Source organism: Papio anubis, chromosome 3, assembly GCF_008728515.1.
Source record: "Papio anubis isolate 15944 chromosome 3, Panubis1.0, whole genome shotgun sequence".
NCBI classification, from domain to species: Eukaryota; Metazoa; Chordata; class Mammalia; order Primates; family Cercopithecidae; genus Papio; species Papio anubis.
The window spans coordinates 78,562,691-78,589,964 of record NC_044978.1 but is presented as its reverse complement, the minus strand read 5'-3'; the positions used below and the strand labels follow the sequence as shown (position 1 = coordinate 78,589,964).

Below are 27,274 nucleotides of genomic sequence, written 5' to 3'. Positions count from 1 at the left end.
TAGGGAGTGATAATGAAAGGCTGTGTAAATACCCTGTTTGTTCTTCAGTTTTTGACCACTTATTGTAGCATTCCGCAGTGGATGTCCACAACAACTGTTATTGTGGTGTTCTAAAAGTGATTTTTCTGTTTTCCTCAGAATTATTTTTGACATACGTTCATTTCATTATTTTAAAAAGTTATTTTGGCTGTGGCTTTGCTAAGTTTTCAGAATGAATTTGATTTCTAAAACATTTTAATTAGTGTTTTTTAAATTAATTTCCTTACTGGAAGGGTTATCTTTAAATTGAAGGTTATTAATCTTCCTTGAATGAATCTGTTTAATTTAGCAAGCCATGGAGGATTGCTAATGATTCTTATTTTTTATTTAAATTTACAAAAATATAAACAAAATAATAAAAATAATGTAAAATTTTATGGGGTAATTTAGATTTTTTTAATGTTCACTTTTTAATTTCTTAAAAACTATACTGCAGTAATAATCACTAAGCATCAGACAACTTAAATTTTAACTTAAATGGAAAGTAAGCGGCCAGTAAATGCGTTGTATAACCTAATGGCCATGCTGAGTTTCTTCTCAAACAGCACTTCATAGCAGCTGAGTTCCGAACTCAGAGTTCTGAACATGTTGTGAACCAGCATAGCCACAGCAAAAAAAAAAAAGTGTTTTTTCACCTAAACTTCAAACCAAGGTTTTGCATATACATACTAATTTATCTATGAGGAAGGAGCAAATTAAAATTTAGACAGAGTATATTACATTGATAAGGCAAAACTTAAAAAGAAAAAAACTGATGTATCACTATTCCTTTCTACTAAGTACCTTCCTCTGCTAACTTTCCACCTACTGCTGGAAGAATATTTAAAAGAACATAAACTTTATAAAATTTAACACATTAATGGCATGTTCAGTAATACCAGCTATGCGCCTTAAATATGCATTTATAGATTTAAAAACGATACAGATTTATTTTCTCTTTCTCATTCTGGCTACCTCAGTATTGATACTGAAACAGTTTCTTCAAACTGATTATTGCATAAGTCTTTATTGAGCATCCACTCTGTGCACAGGAGGATGCTAAACCCTGAAGGGAGTGAAATACGCTGATATCTGTACTTCAGTTGAGATGTGCAACAGATATAGTCATCATTGCCCTGTGCCACCCAAGTGTGTTTTCAGGTCTTTCTTGGTGTTACTAGCCCTGAGAGCCAAGGATCTCAGCTTGTGTTTTAGGGATCCTTTAAGCACGCTCGTCATTTAAAATGATATGCCTCTTTGAAGCAGCTCAGATGACATCTCGCCAAAAAAACCTCAAGAGATAAATAGTGCTACTTCTGTGGGATGAGCAGCAGTGAAAAGTCAGGCTGCTGTCAATAAGTAGAGTGACCATGTATTTTATCATCTATAAATATATATAACAAATAATAGAGGAGGGGTTATTAATTATGCTGGAACAAGAGGTATAAACAGGTAAGCAACAGATTTACATTCCAGGGACATTCCTGGGCAAACCTGAATGCATGGTCACCTCTATCAATAGAAAACACTCAATAGACAGGGACAATAAAGATGTGGATCCAGGGCACCCCGGGGCTGCAGCACTCCCAGGTGGAACCCTGCAGGGCCCTGCCTGGCTTCTGACCCAGGTGACGGTGCAAGTGGTAACGGGCAGTCTGTTTAAGCTGATTCTGTTCTGTTCACATGGTCTTTCCAAGTTCAGTGTCCTCATCTCAGTGCCCTCACACTCTTTTAGGATCTGTTTCAGGTCTTGTCCCTTCAACTTTCCCTTACTTTCCTTGGCCCAGGTAAATTTTGTCTAGTTTTTTGAGACAGAGTAGCCTGGACATCTCTTTATTCTCTTTTCGATCTATTATTAGAGTGAAAAACCCTGTGGTTTGCTTTTTTCCTGGCCTTCTGTTTTTATTGCTAAAAGTCTTTTGGAACCAGGCCCTTGCAATCCAAAAAGTTTGGGCTTTTAAATTTGTTGCGTGGGCATCAAGAGCCTATTTTGAAAGTCAAAACCATAACATTTATTTTTTTTCCCCTGCATTTTCATAATGTTCTTACTGGCAATGTGGACACCACAGTGTGAGTATCAATCACGTACAAGGAAGTACGCACACAGAAAATTACAGAGGTTAATAAGTCAGTGTATTATCTCCAATGATACCAATACTTTTGATGGGACACATAGAACTATTACATGTTAAACATTGCTTGTGTGTTATCTTATTTAATACTCGCAATAACCCTATGACATAAGTGCTGTTATTATCTGTATTTTATAGCTAGGGGAAGTCAGGATTCAGTCCTATAAGTAGAGAAAATAGGCAGCATAATATAGTGAAAACAGACTTTGTCCTGAACTCTAGCGTCAGTCCTGTCTTAGACTTCATTTTTCTCATGTATACAATGAGGAAATTTATTTTCAAATCACCTTCGAACTCTAAAATTACAAATAGAGGTCTACAATCCTTATCCCAAACCCTCATGACCAGTTGTCTGTTGGAATTCAGAAGTTTTCAGATTTGTGAAAGGTAATGTAGTTTGAATACTATATGTTAATGATTAACTACAGTGGGATTTGGGGCAACGCTTTATAATCAGTGATACTTCTGCAGCAACATTTTTAGTGAGAAAAATAAAGATTTTTGAAAACCTCTTAACAGTTCAGGTCATATGATATTGCCAAATTAGTTTGCTTAAACATATAAAAAGCTTTTGATTTTTAGAACTCATTGGATTTATTAGTGTGGATTAGGGGTTGTGGGAACTGGACCAGTGAAAGGATTGGGGTAATTATCAGTGATGCAACACAGTTTTTCTATTATTATTTATAATTCTGGATTCATAGAATTCATGTGTGGAGTAAAAGAAGTGTTGCATGGAAAGTGCTTACCACATTCCTTGAAAAAATCTAAGTTCTCAGTAATAAGACTAATAAGTAATCATAATACTCCTATCTCTGAGCTTTGTGCTTGGTTTTGGTTGCAGGGACGTAAATAATCGCTGAAGATAAAGATGGTGCACAGCCGCATTCAATTGTTCAAGGAAGGTTGATCTAGTGCATCTAGTCATAATTGTCAAGTAAAGTCAAGTCTGGCAAAGGGACACTTAAAGGGAGTAATGGTAATCAACCAGGAATCAATTCTCATGGACTTAAGTTCTATCTCTCAAATGGTTTGAGACACTTGAATGAAAGGGATAGATAACACAACGAACTTCTAACAGCCTATGTTACAGTAGGCTCCAATAGGGAAAAGCAACAGCTATATTAAGGCAGATATATCAAAACTCCCAAAAGAATATCAGCTGAATAAGGCTGTAGAAAGCCCAAACTTTTTCCACTGATACTAGCTCCATAGATTTAGTGCTTTGAAAGATGACTAATGGTATCCAACAGTGGTATACCAGGTAATTGAATTTGCCTAAGGAAGTTACTGTCTTCAAAAAGTAAATATATACATAAAAGTTAGGTTCTTGAAGCCTTACAAACTTCATATTTTTGTTTATACATAATGTTTACATATAAAGTGATAAAGTAGACATACAAACTTTATATTTAACCTTTAATAGGGTTCTTAAATTAAAAAAGAAATGTATGACTCTTTAAAAAAATAAAGAAGAAAGAAAATACATGTATGCATCCCTCCTCACTCCATGTTATGTCAATATGGGTAGTCATACACTTAAAAAGTCATCTCGGTAAAGCAGGCACATAAACTAGAAAAATGGCAATTATTAAATAATGATGACAGGTCACGGGTAATTGGCTGGACTTTATCATGGACAGAAGCGCTGAGGCTTAGCAGATGATAGCGGAGAGTCAGTCACCTCTGCCAAAGGCCAGAGAGAGGAGAAGGAGATGCGGATGGAGCATACATTAAAGGTAGGGTGAGAGAGCAGGAAGTGTGGTGAGGATGAGTGAAGGCATCAGCATAGGGGAGGATGCTTTTTAAAATCACCAAATCCAAACATCACAGATGTTCTATTGTTACATGGATTACAGAAACCATGTTGGAGCTTTAAATGACAGAAAATGTTAGTGTGTTGGTAGAGTCCTTAATATAAAAATGTTTGTGATATATGGTAGTTAAGACACAGTTATGCTTTGGCTACTTATGTTACAAAATTAATGGACTGTAGCTATATATTCTCTGATTGTTTGGCTCTGTTGATCAAAGTAGCAGTCATAGAATAAAATCTATGATCTGATTTTTTTTTATGGTAACTTTCTGTAAAATATTTCTTTTTTAAACTTTTATTTTAGGTTTGGGGTATATGTGCATGTTTGCTATATAATAAATTGCATGTAATAGGGGTTTGGTGTACAGATTATTTCACTTCTTAGGTAATAAGCGTAGTGCCCGATAGGTAGTTTTTCCATTCTCACCCTCCTCCCTCTCTACTTTCAAGTAGGCCCTGATGTCTATTGCCTCCTTCTTTGTGTCCATGAGTACTCAATGTTTAGGTCCCACTTATAAGTGAGAAGATGTGGTATTTGGTTCTCTGTTGCTATGCCAGTTCTCTTAGCTTTATCCATGCTGCTGCAAAGGACATGATCTCATTCTTTTTATGGCTGTGAAGTATTCCCTGGTATATATATACCACATTTTATTTATACGTCTACTGTTGATGCAAATAGGTTGATTCCATCCATGTCTTTGCTACTCTGAATAGTGCTGTGATGAACATATGGAGGCCTGTGTTTTTATGGCAGAACAATTTAATTTCTTTGGGTGTATATCCTGTAAGAAGATAGCTGGATCATTTGGTAATTCTGCTTTAGTTGTTTGAGAAATTGCCAAACTGCTTTCCACAATGTATAAACTAATTTACATTCCCACCAACACTGTATAAGTGTTCCCTTTTCTCTACAAGTTTGCCAGCATATTATTTTTTTGACCTTTTAATAATAGCCATTCCGACTGGGCGAGATAATATCTCATTGTGGTTTTGATTTGCAGTTCTCTAATGATTAGTGATGTTGAGCATTTTTTCATATGCTTGTGGGCCATATATGAAAGTGTCTTTTGAAAAGTGTCTGTTCACATCCTTTGCCCGTTTTGTAATAGGGTTGTTTGTTTTTGCTTGCTGATTTGTTTAAGTTCTTTATAGATTCTGGATATTTTACCTTAGTTGGATGCATAGTTTGCAGATATTTTCTCTCATTCTGTAGGCTGTCTGTTTACTCTGTTGATAGTTATTTTTGCTGTGCATAAGCTCTTTAGTTTAAGTCCATTTGCCTACTTATGGTTTTGTTGCAGTTTCTTTTGGCATCTTTGTCATGAAATCTTTGCCAGGTCCTATGTTTGGAATGGTATTTCCTAGGTTATCTTGCAGGGTTTTTATAGTTTTAGGTTTTACACTTAAGTCTTTAAACTGTCTTGAGTTGACTTGTGTTTATGGTGTAAGGAAGGGGTCCAGTTTCAGTCTTCTGCATATGGCTAGTCATTTATCCCAGCATCATTTATTGAATAGACAGCCTTATCCCTATTGCTTCTTTTTGTCAACTTTGTTGAAGATCAGATGGTTGTAGGTGTGTGGCATTATTTCTGGGCTCTCTATTCTGTGTCCTTGGTCTACGTGTATATTTTTGTCTTAGTACCATGCTCTTTTGGTTACTGTAGGCTTGTAGTATAGTTTAAAGTCAGGTAACGTGATTCCTCCAGCTTTTCTTTTTTGCTTAAAATTACCTTGGCTATTATATTTTTGGTGCCATATAAATTTTAAAATAGTTTTTTCTAATTGTGTCAAAACTATCTCTGGTTGTTCGATAGGAACAGCATTGAATCTGTAAATTGCTTTGGGCAGTATGGCCATTTTAACAATATTGATTCTTCTTATTCATGATGTTTCTTTATTTTTGTCCGACTGAGTTAGTTTGGGGAGCCGGTTTTTGAGCTCTGAGATTATTTCTTCAGCTTGGCCTATTCTGCTGTTAATAACTGTGATTGCATTATGAAATTCTTGTAGTGTGTTTTTTAGCTCTGTCAGGTCACTTTGGTTCTTTCTTATAATGGTTATTTTGTCTTTCAGTTCCTGTATTGTTATATTGTAATCCTTAGATTCCTTGGATTGGGTTTCAACTTTCTCCTGAATCTCAATGATCTTCCTTCCTATCCATATTCTGAATCTACTGCTATCATTTCAGTCATTTCAGCCTGGTTAAGAACCCTTGCTGTGGAACTAGTGTGGTTGTTTGGAGGAAAGAAGCCAGTCTGGCTTTCTGAGTTGCCAGAGATCCTGCACTAGTTCTTTCTCATCTGTGTGGGCTGACGTTCCCTCAACTGTGGTGGCGGATGTTCCCTCGACTGTGGTGTAATTTGAGTACAGTCAGTTGATTTCTTTCCTGGATGTTTTCAGAGGACCAAGTGTTTGTGCTGGGTCATTATTTGTGGCTGAATTCGTGTCCTTGGTTTCGCAGGGGTTTATGTTAGCAAAGTATTTTTGGTGCTGAAGTTTGGGCTGTGATCCAGTAGATGGATGGTGCTTAAGCATAATGGCCAGTAGTTAGGCTCTTGCTCAGCCACATGGCTCCTCTGTATTTCCTCCTGATTGCAACTGCACTCTCTCTCAGTGCTCTGAAACTGTGGGCTCCTCTCCCACTCAAGTGCTGGCTGCAGATTTCAGCTTGGCACTCCTGGGCTGCTCACCACAGCCTTGGAGCAAGTTCAGGCTTTATGCTCCTTCTGCAGCTTGGAGACAGCAGGGGAAGGGACCTTGGCAGTCGTTGTGGCAGAGGGCTTTTCACTGGTCTTTTGGAACTCCACCCCAGAGAAATGCAGAGTCACTACTAATTGGTGAAATCAGCCCAGGGTCAGGTGGTTGTATCATGGGCCCAAGTCAAGGGCCTGCCTGGTGATGAGCAGGGGTAACAGGGGGTTGTGGCTGGGACAAACTAGCTTCTTCTCCTTAAGAAGGGTGGTTGCAGCTTACTGGAGTTATGGTTAAAGCACTCGGTCTTTGATCCGTCCCTAGTCCAAGGGCAGCAACGGCAGTACCATTGCAGCAGCCGTGGCAGAGGGGCTTTCAGTTGCCTCTGGGAGATCCACCTTAGAGAAATGCAGAACTGCTGCTACTGGGAATGTTCAGCCAGGGGATGGGGCCGCTGCACTGCCGGCCTGAGCTGAGGTCCCTGCTTGGTGAAGAGCTGACCCTGATTATGAAGGGTCATAGATCACAGATGGTCTGCAGACTGACCAGGCTGCAAAGACAGAGCATATTTCTATGGACTTGAGTTTCTCAGAAACAAAAGAGGAAGGGACTGCTTTTATTTTGATTGAATTTACATTAACCATCAATCTTCTTTAAACACATTGCCTTCCACTGTCACCAACAGAAATACAGAGAAAGAAAAATAAATTACATTGTCTCAGAAGCATACTGCTTAAAGGGAGTTCATTTACTGACATGGGAAATGAGAAAATATTAGCAGAGAGAACATATTGAGTCTTTCTCCTTCCCATTGCTCCACCTACGGTGGGAGACCTCACCATGATCTTTCATCTTCTTTCACAATTCTCTTTCGCTCCCCAAATATTATGTGCAGCACCAAAGCACTGAGTGTGTAGACAACAGTGGAGCGGGTCAAGAGGACTGCCCTTCTGGAAGTTTTTAATGGTAGAGAACAGACGTGATAGAAAATCTGAGAGTTTTGACACACCAGTTAGTTCACAGAGGAAAATTCTGAGACTCTTGGTTTATGACATGGCAATCCTGTATGAACGTGGTGACCTTTATTTTAGATGGTCAATTCCCTTTACTCTGTTCAATGGCCAAAAACTGGAGCCTTAGTTTCATTCAACTTCTTGGAAATTGCCTGTCATTGTTCACAAAGAGGACAGGAGGGTAATCCAAACAGTTTCACTTTTTGATTGCTTAACAACTATTAGAGAAAATGTATCATCACTTCTGTAAGAAAAAAAAAAAAACTTCTAAGAATATTGAGACGATTGAGTGAGTTGTGCCATCTTCGGAGATAAAGATGAACACATCTTTATTTATGCAAATAAAGCAAGAATGCCAATTACCCAATGGATGTGAGAATAGTGAGCCAGCAATGGTAATTTAAGGGATGTTCTTTCAGAACGTGTTCTTTACATTAGTGAATCATTCCAGTGTTCTTTGCTTCTAGGAAAAGGTGGTTCAAGATGTGTGCTTAAATGAATACCAAAACTAGCAATGCATTGGGAATAATAAAGAGAGTAAGCAGTATTTTTTTTCTTGTTTAAATCCTGAGTCAGCTGTTCTAATTAGGTAAATGATCTTGAACTTACCAAATGATTACATCTTTTGCTTTCTTTGAGGGTTTTGAATCAGGTTGTAGGCTTAGCAGGTATATTTTATTTGAATTTCTCACAAATATTTAGCAGACACAAGTTGTCTGAGGCACTGCTTCCTCTTTCACATATTGAGAAATGCCTAAACACCTGTGATATTCTTGTCCGGAGACCACACCTGCTTTCATGGCACTATGTTGAAGAGGATTCTTAAAAATTTTTTATAAAGTCAGACACGCTTAGAATTGGGGACAAAAATCTATACTTGGTTTGATTTATAAATTACATCAAAAGGACACAAAGTAGCGACTTAGGGAATTGATGTAGCTTACCAAGATGACTTTCTCTCAGGAAAAGTTTGGATCATTATATTTTAGGCTCTGGAGCTGAATAGTTGGAATATCAGAAGGGTTATTTTGAAATAACTAGATAGAATAGCACAAGTGGAAAACATGTATTCAGGGGCTCTTTAGATGAGAAAAATTCCATTAATTCAATTCCTCAAGGACAAATTACACAGAGAGAAAGAGACAGAGACAGAGAAAGAGAAAGAGCACGCAAGAGAGAAATTGATAGGTGAGTATATGGATGGGTGAATAGATACATTCATAGATTTTAAGAACATAATATATGTTCTAAGTAGAAAAAACTAATAACATTTTTCAAATGTCTGGGACATTGTGCCAACTGTTCTGTCTTACATTATTTCTAGTCATTAGAATCACTTAGTGAGTTGTGAAGTTTTATTAACATTTTACGTAAAATTCCTCCAGAGTCTCAGAGATGTGAAGTGATTTATGAGACAACACAGCTAGTAGGAGGCAGAATTGGAATTGAAATTAGACATATTTGGCTCCAAAGTCCACTTTCTTTCAAGTATGTTATGCATCACAGTTTTTGTATTTTGTTGAATGAAGAATAATTTTCACTGAATTTTTTGTGTTTTGTTTAATAGCTTACAATTTATGTCCAGCCAGAGCAAAAGCACACAGCCGAATATGCTGCAAACATAACTAAAAGTGTGTTTGATTATTTTGAAGAATACTTTGCTATGAATTATTCTCTTCCTAAATTGGGTGAGGATCATTTTTAAAATTTTCTTATTTTTAATATTGCCTTTGTTTTTATTTAAGTTAACTCATTTCTTCTAATTATGTCACCATCAGTTAACAGTTATCCTTAAGTCCTTTTATTATATGCCTACAATATCTTGGGCTCAAGTGAGCCACCTGCCTTGGCCTCCCAAAGTACTAGGATTACAAGCATGGGCAACCATGCCCAGGCTGTACTCTGTTCTTATCTGATAAATATATAGTCTTGTGTTTCTAAATAAAGATGAAAGTATGTGCACAAAATTGCAGAACTTGGTAGTGATGGAGCCACAAATAGCAACCTAGATCAGTTGATTTCAAAATCAGCATTCATCCCAATACTTGCTCTGCCTCCCTGTCATCAGTGAGTTAAAAAATAATAGGGATAAATGATGTTGTAAGAGTCCCAAGTGCTTATAGTCTTTCCATTGTTGTATAAGGCAAATTCTAGATTCCCCAGCAGTTTAATGAAATACTGGCGCTCCTTCCAGCAATAATTTTTTCTAATACAGAGGGAAGCATGCATTCTTCTTAAAGCAAAAGTGGGGCTACAACCAAGATGGTGTGCATATGACATTTCTGTCAATAGTGGAAATGCTTTATTAATAAGCTCGAAAGCTATTAACAAAGACTTTAAATATAACACCCATATAGATGTTTGTAGGGATAAAATGAAGGCAGTAAAACAAATTAGCCAACAGTTGGCCTCCCTGTTTCTGTTTCTGCCTTTAGTTTAATAAATTATCAATGCAAACAAGAGGAATGCCAAGTTCTTTGCATGGGAATGGCTGTGGCTCAGAGCAACCTTGTAGATGCTGCATGTCTCTTCAATGGATACAGTTCTATTTTTTGATTGCTTAACAAATGTTAGAGAAGGAGCTGAAAAAAGAAACAAGTTTTCATCAAAATCAGAATATTGGGCCAGGTGCAGTGGCTAACGCCTGTAATCCCAACATTTTGGGAGGCCCAGAGGTTCAAGACCAGCCTGGCAACATGGTGAAACCCCATCGCTACAAAAAATACAAAAATTAGCCAGGTGTTGTGGCACACACCTGTAGTCTCAGCTACTCAGGAGGCTGAGGTGGGAGGATCACTTGAGCCCAGGAGGTTGAGGCTGCAGTGAGCCATGATCGTGTCACTGCAGTCTGGGTGACAGAAGACCTTATCTCAATGTAAAAATATCAGAATAATATTTAATAAAATTTTGTGCACATGAATTTAAAGATCCTTTGCCTTTTATCTCAGTTGTAACACCCAGGATAACCTGAGAAGTGGAAATCTCACAAATTTATTACTCTCTTCTTCTCTCTTTCTTTCTTCTTCTCCCCAACTCCTTTATTCTGTTTTATGTGCATTTTCAACCCTCTTAGAATTAATTCTATCTTAGACTCCTTAGAAGTGACTTCTGCATTTATTAGATTCCAAAGAGTTAAATATACACGAATTAGTTAGTTATAGTGCCAATACTGACCAAAAAAAAAAAAAAAAAAAAAAAAAAGAAATTGCAAAAAATTCCTTTTGTTCAAGGATTAAGTGCAAACTGCACTCCACATTATGAAAAATACTGGCCCTTGGGGGAGATACTTCTCTACCTTTGAAATGACTGTTTCGTGATAAAATAACCAAACCTAAAAATGACGATAACATGAAAAGGAAACTACTATTGTAATCTTGACCTCTATTTAAGATACATCCCTCTTCATTCTTTTATAAAAAGCTTTAAGAATATTTATTTTAACCAGAAAGAAAGGGCTTTCTCTTATATGTTAAGTGAAAAATCAATTTATTTTCATTCCTGTTCCTCATTTAAATTATATGTAACAATAAAGAAATTACATTCTGTTAACCGCTCATTAACTGAGGAAGCTGTATTTTGGCCACTGATCAACTGAGCATTTTCTTTCTTGGAATTTAACATAGAACTGATCAACACTGCCTCCTCCTGTCAGATATTATGTGTAAGATTATAGAAACTCCTATCCAACATTTTAGAACTGTATGGGAATTTAGAGAGAATATAGTCAACTCCATGTTTCTCCAACTGATTTAATACATAAAAGCAGATGGTAAGCTATTAGATTGGTAGAGAATCAATTAAATTTCATAGAATTAGAGAAAAATAGAGTTTTATGTTCTTGAATATTCTGTGACTTTGGATGGAAAACTCTATCTGTACACTTGGAAGCTCAGAACTTCTAAATACTAACTTGAAAACTTCTCTTTTTCCTCACAGCTTATCCCCTAAAACAGATGTAGCTAACAAAAATGAAATACAGAGAGAAACAAAAGACATAAAATTATAGAGGTGTTGCCATTACTGTCCTTCTTTAAAACAAAAACAAAGCATTGATATCTGGAGCCAACAGGGAATGCTCTATGGAAATTCTGAGTGCATTAGGACTGAAATGTTTGCACACACGATTATAGTTCTTTACTCTAATAAATTATTTTTAGCCTTTTAAAATCATTCATCCAAATAACTTAATTTGGTAAGAAATGCTATGAACAAATGGAAAGAATGTATTTCTCACTGGACTCTTTCTTCTTCTATAGATAAAATCGCTATTCCAGATTTTGGCACTGGTGCTATGGAGAACTGGGGACTCATCACATACAGAGAAACGAACCTGCTTTACGACCCTGAGGAATCAGCCTCATCAAACCAACAGAGGGTGGCCACTGTGGTTGCCCATGAACTTGTACATCAGGTATAGAATCTTATCACTGAATCAACTTGTTTTTAAAAGTGGCTTAAGACCACAGGAATAATTCAAATTATTTATGACTTAGCAAATAAAAAATAGCCAACTCAGAAAAACTTGCATGAAAATCTTTCTTAGTACTAATAAACATTTAGCCATAAAGAGACTTTGAAACACATTATTTTGCCTTCAGGAAATATACACGAGGGCTTTGTTTAAATTTACATACCCCAGTAATAACTAAATAAAGGCAATAAACTAAGGACAATTTAATATCATTTAAATAATCAGAATAAAGGAGAAAATAAATGTTAAATACAATGCCTGCCACTTCTGTCACAGTGACAACATTGGCACGGACAAATAAATGTTTTGACATTTTCTAGGCCTCTCTACCATAACCGTAAGAATGTAATTATCTCTTTATTGCTTACAATTTCAGTGGTTTGGAAATATTGTGACCATGGACTGGTGGGAAGACTTGTGGCTAAATGAAGGATTTGCTTCTTTCTTTGAGTTTCTGGGAGTAAACCATGCAGAAACAGACTGGCAAATGGTGAGTCCTAGACACATAAACTTGAAATCTCTCCTTTCCTCATGCAAAGCAGATAGAAGCCTTTGTACTATGATCATGGTCCCAAGTCAGATGGCAAGTACAGTGGTGAACGGGGAATTCCACTGTGAGGGATAGGGTGGAGCCAACTGACTTCCACTGAATCCACCTTGCCCAGAGCCTTTGCCCAGTCATTAGAAGGGCAGCTGATCATCCCAGTCTGAGGATAGCCTTGACAGAGTCACTCAAAAACACATTATCAAGGCAGGAAAAAAAAAAATAGGTGGCAAAGAAAATGTGAACTCTGTGTTCCAGAAAGTATTTATAGCACTAACCCTTTGAAAAAATGTCAGAGTCTCATTTGTGAATGATTTATCTTATTTCAGACAGACTGTGGAAATAGTGTGATGAAGAGATAACATAAACTTAGTAGTTAGATTGAAGTTCAAATCCTGAACACATCATTTCTTGGATGCATGACAGGGAATATGACCTTGAGCAAGTTACATAATATCTCTGAGTCCATTTTCTCCTTTATGAAATAGAACATTATTTTCTATCTTGTAAGCTGAAAAGCTCCCAAAGGCACATGTAATGACTATTAACATGTAGTGTGTCCCTCAGAGGCCTAGAATAGAAACTTTTGTGAACCCTAAAATTTTTTTTCAGAAAAGCTAGGTATATTTGTTATTTATATTTACATCACGGGAGTATTCTTATCTGATTCTATATGTGAATGTACAAATATGTGGATGTGTCTAATTACCAGAGGTTTTGTACTATGTGAAATACCGCCCTCTACTGGACAGAATAAAAAAGTTAAATGCTTGAAGCCCTTACAGTTTCCCTAGCCTAATTTACAAAGTGAAAAGGCTAATTTACAACAATTACTTCTTTAAAAATCTTATCTACATCTGGGTTTTTTTCAACTATGGAACTATTCATAGTTTGGAGTAGATAATTCTTTTTTTGTGGGGGACTTTCCTGTGCGTTATATGATACTTAGCATCCCCGACTTCTATAATTGCCAGTAACCCGCCAGTTCCTGTTGTGACAACCAAAAATCTCTCCACATATTTCCAGGTGTCCCATGGGGGACAAAAATCTCCTCCAGTTGAAAACCATTCATCTACATGGAAAATTTCTGATTTTATAATTTATTGAAAATAAACTGTATAAATGGAAAATTACGTCCTTTATTTTCTCCCTTACAGTGTCCTGAGGCCCTTACAGCAAACTGTTATAAGAAATTATAACATTTTAATATAGTCTAATATTCCAAGTTCTATGTTTCAAAAGCAGTGGCTAAATTCCAGAAAAATTTGCTATGCACTTCTTAAATGAAATTTAATCACATGGTTCAACACAACAATTCATTCATTCCTTCATCTATTCATTCATTCCTTTTTTTTTTTTTTTCGTTTTTGAGATGGAGTCTCGCTCTGTCACCCAGGCTGGAATGCAGTGGAGCAATCTCACATCACTGCAACCTCCACCTCCTGGGTTCAAGCGATTCTCCTGCCTCAGTCTTCTGAGTAGCTGGGACTATAGGTCCTCACCACCACTCCTGGCTAATTTTTATACTTTTAGTAGAGATGGGGTTTTGCCATGTTGGCCAGGCTGATCTTGAATTCCTTACCTCACGTGATCTGCCTGCCTCGGCCTTCCAAAATACTGGGATTACAGGCTTGAGCCACCGAGCCCAGCCCATTCATTCATTCTTCATTCAGCAAACGGAGGACCCCAAAATGAATAATGAATAAAACACATTTCTTGCCCTTAAGGAGTTCTCAATTGAAGGTCTTGTGGATGGAAGGGTCAGATAAATAAAGATATTTTATAAGTGAGCTCAATAAATACGACAATCACGGACCCTCGTTTCACGGGTGAAAAATCGGAAGGCCAGGAAAGTGATGTAACTTTTCCACATCACAGAGATAGCTGGTAGCAACATCCCAAACCACACACACAGTTGGTATAGTCAATCTTCGTGACACTGAGGACAGGATCTTTCTTCTCACCATGCCTAAACTTCCTAGGTATACAAAAATCAAAATCCAAGTCAAAATTATCTTGATTGGCAGTCATCACTTGACAGCAGTACCTTTCCTGTTATAAATGAAACCCGCATAATTGGAAAATGTAAGCTAATACAGCATACTCTTCTTTTGGAAATATTTTTAATTAAGTAGAGCCAATGAAATTTTTAAAGTTAGTAGTGATTTAGCAGAGTTAGATTTCACAATCTTACTGCTTAAGAATCAAAATAACTATAGCAGCTAATGGGTTAGGTTCTCATTCTGTGCCAGGTATTATGCCAAGTACTAACCATGAATTTTATCCTTGAATCCTGTGCACAGTTCCAAAAAGTAGAGGCCATCATTACTTCTATTTAATGGGTGAGGAAACTTGCTTAAACTTACATATTTAGAAAGCAGAAAGACTGAGCTTTGAACCAAGGAAGTCTGTCAGTACTGCTAGGCCTGTCAACCACTCTGTATTGCTGACAAAACCTAGGAGGGAAACAAGACGTGATTAGAACTAACGGATAAACTGCTAATATTTTCTTTCATTAATTATGAATTATCCAAATTCTGACAACAAGGTGATTTTTAAAAACCCCGAACATCAATATTTGGCAAATTGATATGCTACCTCACTTAATTCTTAGACCAAATCTGTGGGGTCATGTCATCATTCTCATTGCACAGATATAGAAATGGGGCTTGAAAAGTTTGGCACATGTCCAAAAGTCATACAGAAGTAGCAGAAACAGAATTCACAGAAGTTGATGTCTTCTTGGCCCGTCATCTGGGGGAAAAATTAAAAGGAATTACTAGTAGAAGAAGGGAATGAAATCAACATCGACCAATCAGTGTAAAATATGATTAATTTGAAGATCGAATGTTTAAGTAACTTAAGTCATTTATATTTATTTTCCTCCAATTTTTCTTATATATGGTATTTTAATTTATTAACTAGTACAAAGAAAATACTATATTTCTTTGGCTCATTCTTTCATTTCAGCGTGACCAAATGTTACTTGAAGATGTGTTACCTGTACAAGAGGATGATTCTCTGATGTCTTCACATCCAATTGTTGTGACTGTGACAACCCCTGATGAAATAACATCTGTTTTTGATGGAATATCCTATAGTAAGGTGGGGAAAATAGAACATTGTTTTGAACATCTTCCTGTTTAGTGACTTTTCTTTTAGTAGACGCCTAAAAATGGTAAGAATGGTCACACTGTGCCAGTGAGCTTTGGAAAACGGTGTAGAACTTATTCTGAGTGCTGAATATTCAATAGTTCGTACTTTTCAGTAGAATGTATTGCTGGTCATTATCACAGGATTTTAAAAGACATTTTTAAGAATTTCTCTTTACACATTTGTTTATAATTATTTTCGTTCTGATAATTGAGTATTTAGACTTTAAACATCACAATTCAAATTGTTTTATTTGATTTTTCAAAAGACAATAAATCTTTTTCTTTTATGTGGTAAACAAGAAATGCCATATATGTGCACAGCTTTTCTAGTAGAACATTTTAGTGCCTGCAATAAGCATTTAAATCCAACTCAGAAGGAAATACTTTTATTCCTTTTTAGAAGGTGTAAAGATGAATTTGTTACCATATTGTAGGTGAGGTTTATTTCTCCACTAACATTTTATGAAAAGTTGCTGAAAATCTATAACTCCAAGATTTATGTGACACATTCTGTCCCACTATATTTCATATAGACTCTCCTTCAAACATATTCCATATCTGTATGTAACATAATTTAAATTTTTATTTTAGTTATTTTCTACCTCAGCTTCTCATGGTTTTCCTGCTACATTGAGGTGCTTAGAAGCTACTGCAAACTAATTTTGTATTTTGTTATCCTGAGTGACACCTAAAGTTTTATTTGAGTCAAAAATATTATAATTATTAAAATGAATACTTGAGTGAAAAAAACTTCTATGTATTAGCATTTGAAATTTTTAGCATCATATTTTTTGACTTTCCCTCTCATATGATTCCCATGGTGTATGTTCAGACTTCTTGTATTCATTTTTCTTTGACATTTTGAATGATTCCTTTTATCTTTATGTTAAAATGAAAATTTCAAAACCACTTATAGCCTATTCTAATTATTCACATGGGAGAAGTTTAAATTTATTGAACCATTTTCCCCCTTAGTCCTAGATACTCCTCAGGTTTAAGATATCAAGTCCAAGATAAATAAATTTTTCTAGGCCTCTAGCTTTCTAAATAGCTATAAAATTAATTTAGAATGCTTAATAACTTACAGTAAAAATTACTAATTTAAGTGGGGGATAGTTTTTTTTTTCATTTAGTTACTTGAAAATTGATTTAAAATATTATAAATTGTGCATTTCGGTACTAACCGTATAACACATAAAAAGAAAGTACAGAGCCAAAGTGTTCATCAGATTCTTCAAATGAAAGAAAAGCAAATGAGATAGACCACTGAGAAGATAAAGATGGTATGCCTAAATTATGTATCCATGTGTATTAAGCTATTTGACCAGATAATTTCTTGACTATCTACTTCCCTCTGCTAAATCTAATTCTTATTTTCAAGTATGAAAATATATTTAATAAGTTGGCAGAATTTTACCCTGAAACTACTTTCCTCATTCATCAAAGAATGTGATTTTTTAGACTATTTCTCTTTGATTAAGAAAGCCCCATCTGCTGGTTTATTTGGGGAAGTGCAATAATTATTTGAATCTGAAGTCCCTGAAGCAATTTCTCTTTACCTTTTAGTTATTTTAGAAGCATAGATACAGGGGCTGTGCCAAGTGGTATTTTCATCCTCAAATCATAGAGCCATATAATTTAGCAGAATCCTCTTGAGGAACTAATCTCACAAATATGATCATGAAATACTAGTTGCAAGAGTAATAACTGATAATTGTTCCTTACATAGCCTTTATTAGTTTCATTTGTCTTTTTTTCTCCATTGTAGGGAGCTTCCATTTTGAGAATGCTTGAAGACTGGATAAAACCAGAGAATTTTCAAAAAGGATGTCAGGTATGATTTATTACTTTTAGTGATATCAAAAAATAAACTACACTGATACATGGCTGGTGACTGTTAAGATATGTGATTAATCAAGGATAATTTCCTTTTTATTCTCTTTACTGAGGCATAGATAATATAGCAAAAGATAAAAAGATGATTTTACATCCAATTGGGTACCTGCATTGTATCTGTAATGATCATTTAGCAGAAGTCTCACGGAGAAGTTGAAACAAATTACTTAGTTATTTTTGAAACTCCTTACATGTGTATTAGTCAGCTTGGGCTGCCATAAGGAAATACCATAGACTGGGTGGCTTAAACAACAGAAATGCATTTTCTCGCAGTGATGGAGGCTGGAAAGTCCAAGATCAAAGTGCTGGTCGATTCAGTTTCTGGTGAAGCCTCTCTTCCCGGCTTGCAGATGGTAGACTTCCCACTGTGTCCTCACATAGCAGAGAGAGAGGGAGAGAGAGAGAGAGCACCCTGATGTCTCTTATAAGGATACTGGTTCCATCATAAGGGTCCCAGCCTCCTGATCTCATCTAAATGTGACACCTCCCAAAGGCTTCGTTTCTAAATACTATCACACTGGGGGTTAGGGTTTATGTGAATTTCAGGGAATACGATTCTTTCCACAGCAACATGATATAAACATTTAAATCTGTCTATAAAGGTCATCCCTTACACTGAGTATAAGATTTTTCCCTTATTATTAGATTAGAAAAGATCAATATTAGTATGCTTATTACAATGGAGTCAATGAATAAAGAGGCTTCCTTTTGGTAACAGAAATGACAATAAACTTTCTGAAGCATTTCACACATCCTATTTAAGTGTGTTATTTATTCCAGCAGATGTTTCTGTTTCATTTTCGTTCTTTTAACAGACCCTAAGCCGATCGGCCCCGGTTTGTTTTTATTTTTAATTTTATCAAAGTAGCTACAATGTGTCCCTATAACTGCGGTCTCTGCAGGTTGGCCCCATTCCAGCCTAGAAATGAAGTTCTCTTCGTACTCTTTCCCTTCCACCTCCACCCTGCCTACTGCGGTAACCCAGGTAGTCAGGCGCAGCAGTGCTGATGGTATCCAACCCAGAGGGCAGAAAACAGGTTGGAGAAACGCCCCCTGCTGGCTGCCGCAGAAAGTACTTCTTCTGTACGTGATTCTCCAGGAGAAGGTCACCATTCCCATAGATTCAATCCCATCAAGCCTTCTTATGTGGCATTTAGCCCTCTCTACACTACTCTAAAAGAAAATGGCCCCCTTCTACCCAATGGTGAAACCCCTAGGTGATTATTAAAGTAAGAAATAAAGTCAAGAGTTAGGAAATATTTGGGAAGTGTATCAGTATATTTTAACCCTTTGTCTATTAGCAAAATATTTTGTAGAGACATTAGGTGCAAAGAGAGAAGCTATGTGCTTGTGCTTCTGCATACATGAGAACATCTTGTAACTTTTCCATAAGTTTCAAACTCAAATTTTATCATATCTTCCCTCATTGTAAGCATTATCATTATTATTATTGAGACAGAGTCTCACTCTGTCACCGAGGCTGGAGTGCAGTGGCTTGATCTTGGCTCACTGCAGTCTCTGCCTCCCGGGTTCAAGCGATTTTCATGTCTCAGTCCCCCGAGTAGCTGGGATTACAGGCACCACCACACCTGGCTAATTTTTATATTTTTAGTAGAGACGGGGTGTCGCCATGTTGCCCAGACTGGTCTTGAACTTGTGAGCTGAAGAGATCCGCCTGCTTCAGCCTCCCAAAGTGCTGGGATTACAGCCATGAGCCGCTGTGCCCAGCCCATTGTAAGCATCTTTAATCAGGAACTCTGTCTTCTATATCTTTACCTATACTGCAGGGCCTAGTTTAATTACACATATTAAGTCGTCCTGAAAATGTTTGTTAAATGAATGAACAAGTGAATAGTCTATAATAAATTATACAGAACATAGAAATAAAGAAAATTCATTTTCAAAAATTAAGTTAAAATTTGATTTGTATAGTTTTGATTTTAAATTAAATTGTAATTAATTAATAACATACTTTTGGCATCTTCAGAGCTGACTTCAAATTAAATAATCTTTCATATTGAGTTTTTTTTTTTTTTTTTTTTTTTTGAGACGGAGTCTCGCTCTGTCGCCCAGGCTGGAGTGCAGTGGCCGGATCTCAGCTCACTGCAAGCTCCGCCTCCCGGGTTCACGCCATTCTCCGGCCTCAGCCTCCCGAGTAGCTGGGACTACAGGCGCCCGCCACCTCGCCCGGCTAGTTTTTTGTATTTCTTAATAGAGACGGGATTTCACCGTGTTAGCCAGGATGGTCTCGATCTCCTGACCTCGTGATCCGCCCGTCTCGGCCTCCCAAAGTGCTGGGATTACAGGCGTGAGCCACCGCGCCCGGCCTCATATTGAGTTTTATAGAGAAGTACCAAGAGTCCTTGAAAATGAATAGCTACCCTAATAATTCAATAAAACCTCATATTTCCTTTAACCCAGTATCTATGTTAAAATTAATTTTAAAAACCAGTTTTGTCTAAAACTAATAATTCTCAAGTTAAAAGTCTTCCTTTAACTGTGATCACAGATGGTGTTAAAAACTGAACTAGGAAGAATAGATATTGATATTTCATACCATTATAGTGCTATGGAATGAATTTACACAAAACACCCAAATACTCTTTTCCTTCAATCTTCAAACACTAGCTGATATCTGAAAATAGTATATGATAGATATAGGCCACATCCAATAAGCAATCAGACCAACTGGAACATAGTGCCATAGTTCAGATAGTTCGAGCATCCCAACAATATCCTCCTTGAGTTGTCATCATCACTCTATGATTGTTGCCCTGAAATCCCACAGTCTATGAATGAGAGTTCAAGGTATTTCCGTTGCAAATACTAACTTTCTTCCCAAAGTGACTCTTTGTTAGCTAACCTGGTGTGGAACTAAATATGGGGGTGGCCAGTTGTCTATTCTCTTTCATGCTCATCACCTTGCCCCAAACTCAACCTCAAACAGCAAAATAGGTGCAGGATGGGGGAAATAAGAACAAAATTATCAACTGGAAAATCTTTAAGGCTATACTTGTACATAAAAGATGTAATAGAGAAGGGGGCATTCATAACAATATGTGGTCATGATATAGAAACAGAATATATTCTTCCTTCCTTTTTCTTCTAGTATCAGTAGTACTGTCCATAAGACAGGAGTGGGTCAGCTGGAAAATGTCTTTTCCCTTCTTGGAATACTAGTAACAGAAATATTGTTCGTTTCCTATTGTGCTCACTGATTCTAATTAATAATGAACTATGACCTAGGCCATCATGTAATTTGGACTTGAATGACTACATGATTATTCAAGGTGAAGAGGGAAGTGTCTTAATATAGAATATTCAGAAGCACTAATCTAGACAATATAAAATTAGTACCTTTTAATATGCTGATTACATAAATTTCCATTCAGCCTGTGGTTCATGAGAAGCAAGAAACTGCAATTTTAAAACCAGTAACAACAATAACAGTGATGAAAACCACACACACACTGTTTCAGGGTTCAGAATTCTCCTCTCAGGCAAATCTCTTCACCTCTGAAGGCACCCAGGTAGTTAGGGGGAGCAGTTTCCTTCACCTCAAAATGTGGGAGCTCTATTAAAAATATTTAAAGTCCCTTCCAATTCCACGAATGCATGTTTCTAAGCTAAAGACATTGTAGTAGTCAAATAAACTCTTCTAAATTAATTTTAAAAGATAGTATTCAATAGAAATTGTCATCAAAACACAGCTATGGTTATAATTATTACTATACAAGTATTCAATTATTATTATTTTAAAATAATAGACATTTGATTTACCAAATATTCAACTATTTTATTAAGATACGATGAATGATTTGTGCAACTCTGTAATGAATACCTAAAAGTGATTGCTGCTTCTCCCTTCCTTTGCCTGCCCTCTGGTGGTAGTGCCAAGAAGTGAATTAACCAAAAGAACAAATATGGAGGCAGCATTCCAAAGTGGCTTCACCCCTCTTCCAGGCTTCTTGGAGTCCTGCTAATACTGTTTTATCTCTATGCCTGAAAAGAAGAGGCATTTAGGAGGTAACGTGATTTAGGTACAGCACCTACTGAAAATTGTAGCAACTTAGAGCGAAAATGATATGTGCAAAGTTAACATTAAGAACACTGAAGATGGTTCCATTTCTATCAAAGACCTCCACTTTCAGTCAGGACAATTCTAGAAAGCAATGGAGGAGTGATACAGCAGGAACTTTGGAAAGTTTACTGGCAAACTCCAAGTGGCTCCCAGTTATGGGATTAGAAGACTGGGAATTTTTTCTGGGGATAAATCACACTATATTTGAAAACTCACATATAGAAAGAGGTTTTGTAAAGAAAATTGCCAAAAGAAGCTTAAATCTAAAAACTTGTACTTTAAAATATTTGAAGAGTGAAGACTTATGCTTTACAGTGAATAACGTCCCCAATTCATCCACCACTACTACCACCACCACCACCACCACCATCATCATCATCATTATTCAAAAGGTTGTGTATTTATTTCCTTAGAGCAGAGATCAGCAAGCTACTGTCTTCAGGCCAAATCTGGCCCACCATCCCTGTATTTTTTAAGGCCCATAAACTAAATATGGTTTCCACATTATTAAATGGTTGAAAAAAATCAAAAGAAGAAGAATATTTTATGATACATGAACATTGTATGGAATTCAAATATCAATGCAACAGCCATGCTCATTCATGTACATGTTGTCTATGGCTGGTTTTGTGCAGTGGAGGCAGAATTGAGTAGTAGGGGTTCGGTTCATCTTATGAAAGGATGAGAAAAGCAAACATTGACTTCTAACATACTGATTATCTTTTACACACAGATGTACTTGGAAAAATACCAATTCAAGAATGCAAAAACTTCTGATTTTTGGGCAGCACTGGAAGAGGTAAGGAAGAGTATATATCCCCAAATATTTCTTTGTCTGATTTACAAATGGCTTACCAATCATTTTCTAATCTAACTATTCTATCCTTTTATTTATCATATTTGTTAATTAATTAGTCTCCATTTTGTTTTCAATCTTAGGCGAGTAGGCTCCCAGTGAAAGAAGTAATGGACACCTGGACCAGACAGATGGGTTATCCTGTGCTTAACGTGAATGGTGGCAAGAACATCACACAGAAACGGTTTCTGCTGGACTCAAGAGCTAACCCTTCTCAGCCCCCTTCAGATCTTGGGTAAGGCTCTATAATGCATTTGGAAAAAAACACAGAAATTTGGCAGAAATATTGGCCATTTGTTTTATATCCTATTCTTGAGTACATGATGGATGACTGATATACAAGTATAAAGCCACAGTGCCTTTAGGGGAACAAGGGATTCAAAAATAGCCGAGTGATTTCCAGGTTTGAAATGGTGGGCAGAGCACACGCATCCATGTCCTGTTCTTTACAGATATTGAAGAGAGGAATGGAATCACCTAAAGAAATAAATCTACAAGAATAAAGAAAATAAAGGGAGGGGCCATATGTATCACAGAGTTCTGAAGAAGAAAAGCAGAAGGAGAAATACAGTCTGAGGAAAATACAATCAGATAATAATAAGGGAACTTCCCTATCCCTAGACAGGTTCTAGGTTCAGTGTCAGCATGAAGACTGAAGAGTAAGAGTGAGAAGTGAGGCTAAAAATAGGGCAATGAATTGATAGTCTAGTCTCAGGACAATTGTGCCAGTTGGACCACCCCTCACCCCTACTTTCTCTCCGCCACCTACCATTTCTTTGTCCGCACAGAGCTCGCAGAAATCTGGCAATGGCCCCAGGCAAAAATACAGTGGGCTTGTTTCCTAAAGAAATTGACTAAAACAGTAGAGGAGAGCTAAGGATTTCCATTTGGTTGAGACTCTCAGAGTAAAGCCTCCCTCATTATGTCATTTGCAGGATGGGTGGGCTGGAGCTGACAGCACCCCTCATACACACACACAGAGCTCCCAGTCAGACCTTCTGCTCAGCAGAGAAACTTATTTCAAAAATACAACTCCCTTCAGACTGGGCAACATAACAAGAGCCCGTCTCTACAAAAAAATTTTTAAAAGGCACTGGACTACGGTAGTTCACGCCTGTAGTCCTAGCTAGTCAGAAGGCTGAGACCTGAAGATGACTGAGTCATCTCAAGTCAGGAGTTTGAGGCTTCAGTGAGCCATGATCGCACCACTGCACTCCAGCCTAGGTGGCAGAGCAAGAACTCATCCCTAAAAATAATAAAATAAGATAAAATAAATAATAATTTTATATATATACACATTTATATATATATAATCCCTTCTCGATAATAGAGAGAGTACACACCAGCCATCAGAATCAATTTAATTCTTTCTTAACTATGAATGACAAAGATCACAAGATACATGAAAACAATTTGGAAGGATAAAAGGTTAAAATTTCTTGTGAAAAAACAAACAAATCCTGACTTTATAAGATGCATAACTAAGGAAACAACATAAATGTATGAGATATATTCAGAGATGAAGAACTATTACACCAGTGAACTAGGAGCGGAATGTCTTAGAAAGGACAAATTGAGAACACAAAATAACTCTGAAAGATTAAATTTCTGATTCTCAATAAAAGTAACAGACTAACTAAAAATAAATTTGGCAAATCCTCCAAAAACATAGGGCAAACACACATAGAGCTGGCAAATATGAAAGAGAAGACAAATATGAAAAGTCTAGTACCCAACAGATAGGCATTCTTTTTGTTTGTTTGTTTGTTTGTTTGGCTTTTTTTTTTTAAGACAGAGTCTTACTCTGTCACCCAGTCAGCCCACTGCAACCTCCGCCTCCCGGTTCAAGCAATTCTCCTGCCGCAACCTCCTGAGTAGCTGGGATTACAGGTGCATGCCACCACACCCAGCTAATTTTTGTATTTTTAGTAGAGACGGAGTTTCACCATGTTAATGAGGCTGGTCTTAAACTCCTGACCTCAAGTGATCCACCCAGCTCGGCCTCCCAAAGTGCTGGGATTACAGGCGTGAGCCACTGTGTCTGGACTAGATAGGATTCTTTTTCCCATTTCACCCATGCCCAGTTTTTATTGCCCCCTCTTTCAACATTTGAATACTTTGTTTTAGTAGAGAGAATCTTTCACCCATTCCCACCCAGGTGTCCTATAATCTCCACTGCCTGATTGTCACTGAAGAGACCCTTTGTCTTCTTTTTCTCTTTCTTAATGATTTAATTGACATAATTTTATAGTCACATATATAAATTATTGTAAGATCAATTATCCTGTAGCAATTAGAATAACACAAAAAGATGTTTTAGAAAGTCTTTAATAACTCTAAACTGGTTCCTTTATAGTTATTGTTTTACGTTCTAGCAAATTAGATTGACCACCTCTAATAACACTAGAATATTTGGATATTAAATCTAAAAATATGTCTCTTGTCAAACAAGCTTCCATTTGGAAAGTTTCACAGTAATTATTCTCCCTTACTATATGAGTCCACTGATTTGCTGAGCCTCAATTAATTGGGAGAGGGAAGCAGGAGGTGGAGTAGGGTAGGGAGGGTCACAGAAGGCTTTCTTTTCCAAGGATGTGATATTTTAGGTGAGCAAATTGGTGTGGGGAAGTGACTGTTCCAGATGTTCAAAACAGAAACTATGGCTGGGCGTGGTGGCTCATGCCTGTAATTCCAGCACTTTGGGAGGCCGAGGTGGGTGGATCACTCGAGGTCAGGAGTTCGCGACCAGCCTGACCGACCTGATGAAACCCTGTCTACTGAAAATACAAAAATTAGCCGGGCATGGTAGCACACACCTGTAATCCCAGCTTGGGAGGCTGAGGCAGGAGACTCGCTTGAACCTGGGAGGTGGAGGTTGCAGTGAACTGAGATCATGCCACTGCACTCCAGCCTGTGTGACAGAGTGAGAATCCGTCTCAAAAAAATAAAACAACCCCCGCACCCCGCAAAACAGAAACTATAACATATATGAAAGCCCCAAAGTCTTGTACACATGATTTACAACACTTATTGAACGTTGACCAAGTGATTGGTACTATTTTAAGCACTTCAGATGTATTTTATTTTATAGTAAATGAGGAATTTGTGGCAAAAGTGATTAAGTAATTTGTTCAAGGTCACACAGTGTGAATAATGGAGCCTTGATGTGAACCCAGGCAGTCTGGTTCCAAGAAACGGGATAGCAGAGAGTGACTGGGAAAGTGGTGTGAGGTGAAGATGAAGAGGAAGGCAGGGACCAGGTATGCAGACCATGTTAAAGATTTTGGAAAATAGTGTGCAAATTTGAGGATTTTAAGGAGAGAATTGGCAGGATCACATTTAAATTTTTCAAAGTTCTCCTCTGGCTGCACTGTGGAGAATTGATCACAGATCCTGGGCAGTGGGGCAGGAGTGGAGGCAGGGGGACCAGTTAGAACAATATTGCAATGAGCAGCCCACGTGACAGTTGACAGAAACAATAGGCCTGGACTAGGTAAGAGTGGCTGTGGGCTGGAGGGCATGGTGGATGTTCCAAAGATTTTGTTGAGCTAAAATTCCTAATTAAAGAACAATGTGGAAGGAATTCAATCAGGTGAATCGGCAGAGAACAATCTCCTTTTAGAATATCGTTCTCATCTTGCACCATTGTGATCGTAGTCATATTTTTTCAGAAGAGAAAGATCTTTATAGTCTCATTTCATGATGAGTACTGTATAAGGGGGGTAACAGAGCCCGTTTTCTGGATTACAGTTCAGGGGTTGGGGAAATAAGTCACACTACAGCACACTCAGGTGTTTCCAAAAATTAAAATTGCCGAAGCACTTGACTTTCCAAGGCATCAGAGAATGATGAACTCTCACAATTATTAAATTAGCTGCTTCCAAGATGCCAGTTGACACCTGAACTGGAGAAGCCTTGAGAAAGCCATTGTACTCACCTCGTTGAGGCCCATCTTTGGCCTCTCTTCCTAGAAACCTCAGGCACCCAGCCTCCCACACTAAGTGATACTCAGAGAAACTGGGAATCCTGCTATAATGCAAGTTCTGAAAATCAATAGGTCACACTACAACAAAGGAAATTAGACTACTTAGACCAATATGAGGTCCCTTCAGGGAGTGTCTGTATACTCCCTGAACTACAAAGGTAAGTGTACTCCTTACCTTTATTTTAGAAAGGAAAGATTAGATGATGATGGAGAAAACCTTTGTTTTTCACTTTTTCCTCTTCATGATATGTGAATTGAAACATAGATCTGACTTGTTTTCGGGTGATAATTCAACTACAAAAATCATAGAATAATCTCTGTGATTGTTCTGTTAACAACTATCAAATGTTTCTTTTATAGTTACTGTTTTGTGTTCCAGCAAATTAAATTTAATATTTAATACTGCTGGAGCCTCTGGATATTAAAATTTAAAAAGTATTTCTCTCTAGAGAAATAAACTTACACTGGGAAAATTTCCCAGTAACTGTTACTTCCTCTCATATGTATCCATTAATTTGTTAAGCCAAAGACAGTCAATAATTTAAACTAAGGAGTTTTTTTAATTAATGAGGTTGGATTTTTAAAAGCTGCTTGTTGGTTATGAATTTCTCTCCAC

At 37.1% G+C, this 27,274-nt stretch overlaps 1 protein-coding gene across 2 annotated transcripts in view; it reads left to right on the top strand.

Annotated features, from left to right (window-relative positions):
* Positions 1–27,274, top strand: part of ENPEP (glutamyl aminopeptidase) — an 82,799-nt gene that overhangs the window by 20,968 nt on the left and 34,557 nt on the right. For both annotated transcript variants that reach the window (XM_009207373.3, XM_003899094.4), the window contains exons 4-10: positions 9,238–9,358; positions 11,927–12,081; positions 12,518–12,631; positions 15,656–15,790; positions 17,609–17,674; positions 22,551–22,616; positions 22,757–22,908. In XM_009207373.3, coding sequence (XP_009205637.2) covers positions 9,238–9,358; positions 11,927–12,081; positions 12,518–12,631; positions 15,656–15,790; positions 17,609–17,674; positions 22,551–22,616; positions 22,757–22,908 — 809 coding nt within the window. The remainder of the gene's footprint in view (positions 1–9,237; positions 9,359–11,926; positions 12,082–12,517; positions 12,632–15,655; positions 15,791–17,608; positions 17,675–22,550; positions 22,617–22,756; positions 22,909–27,274) is intronic.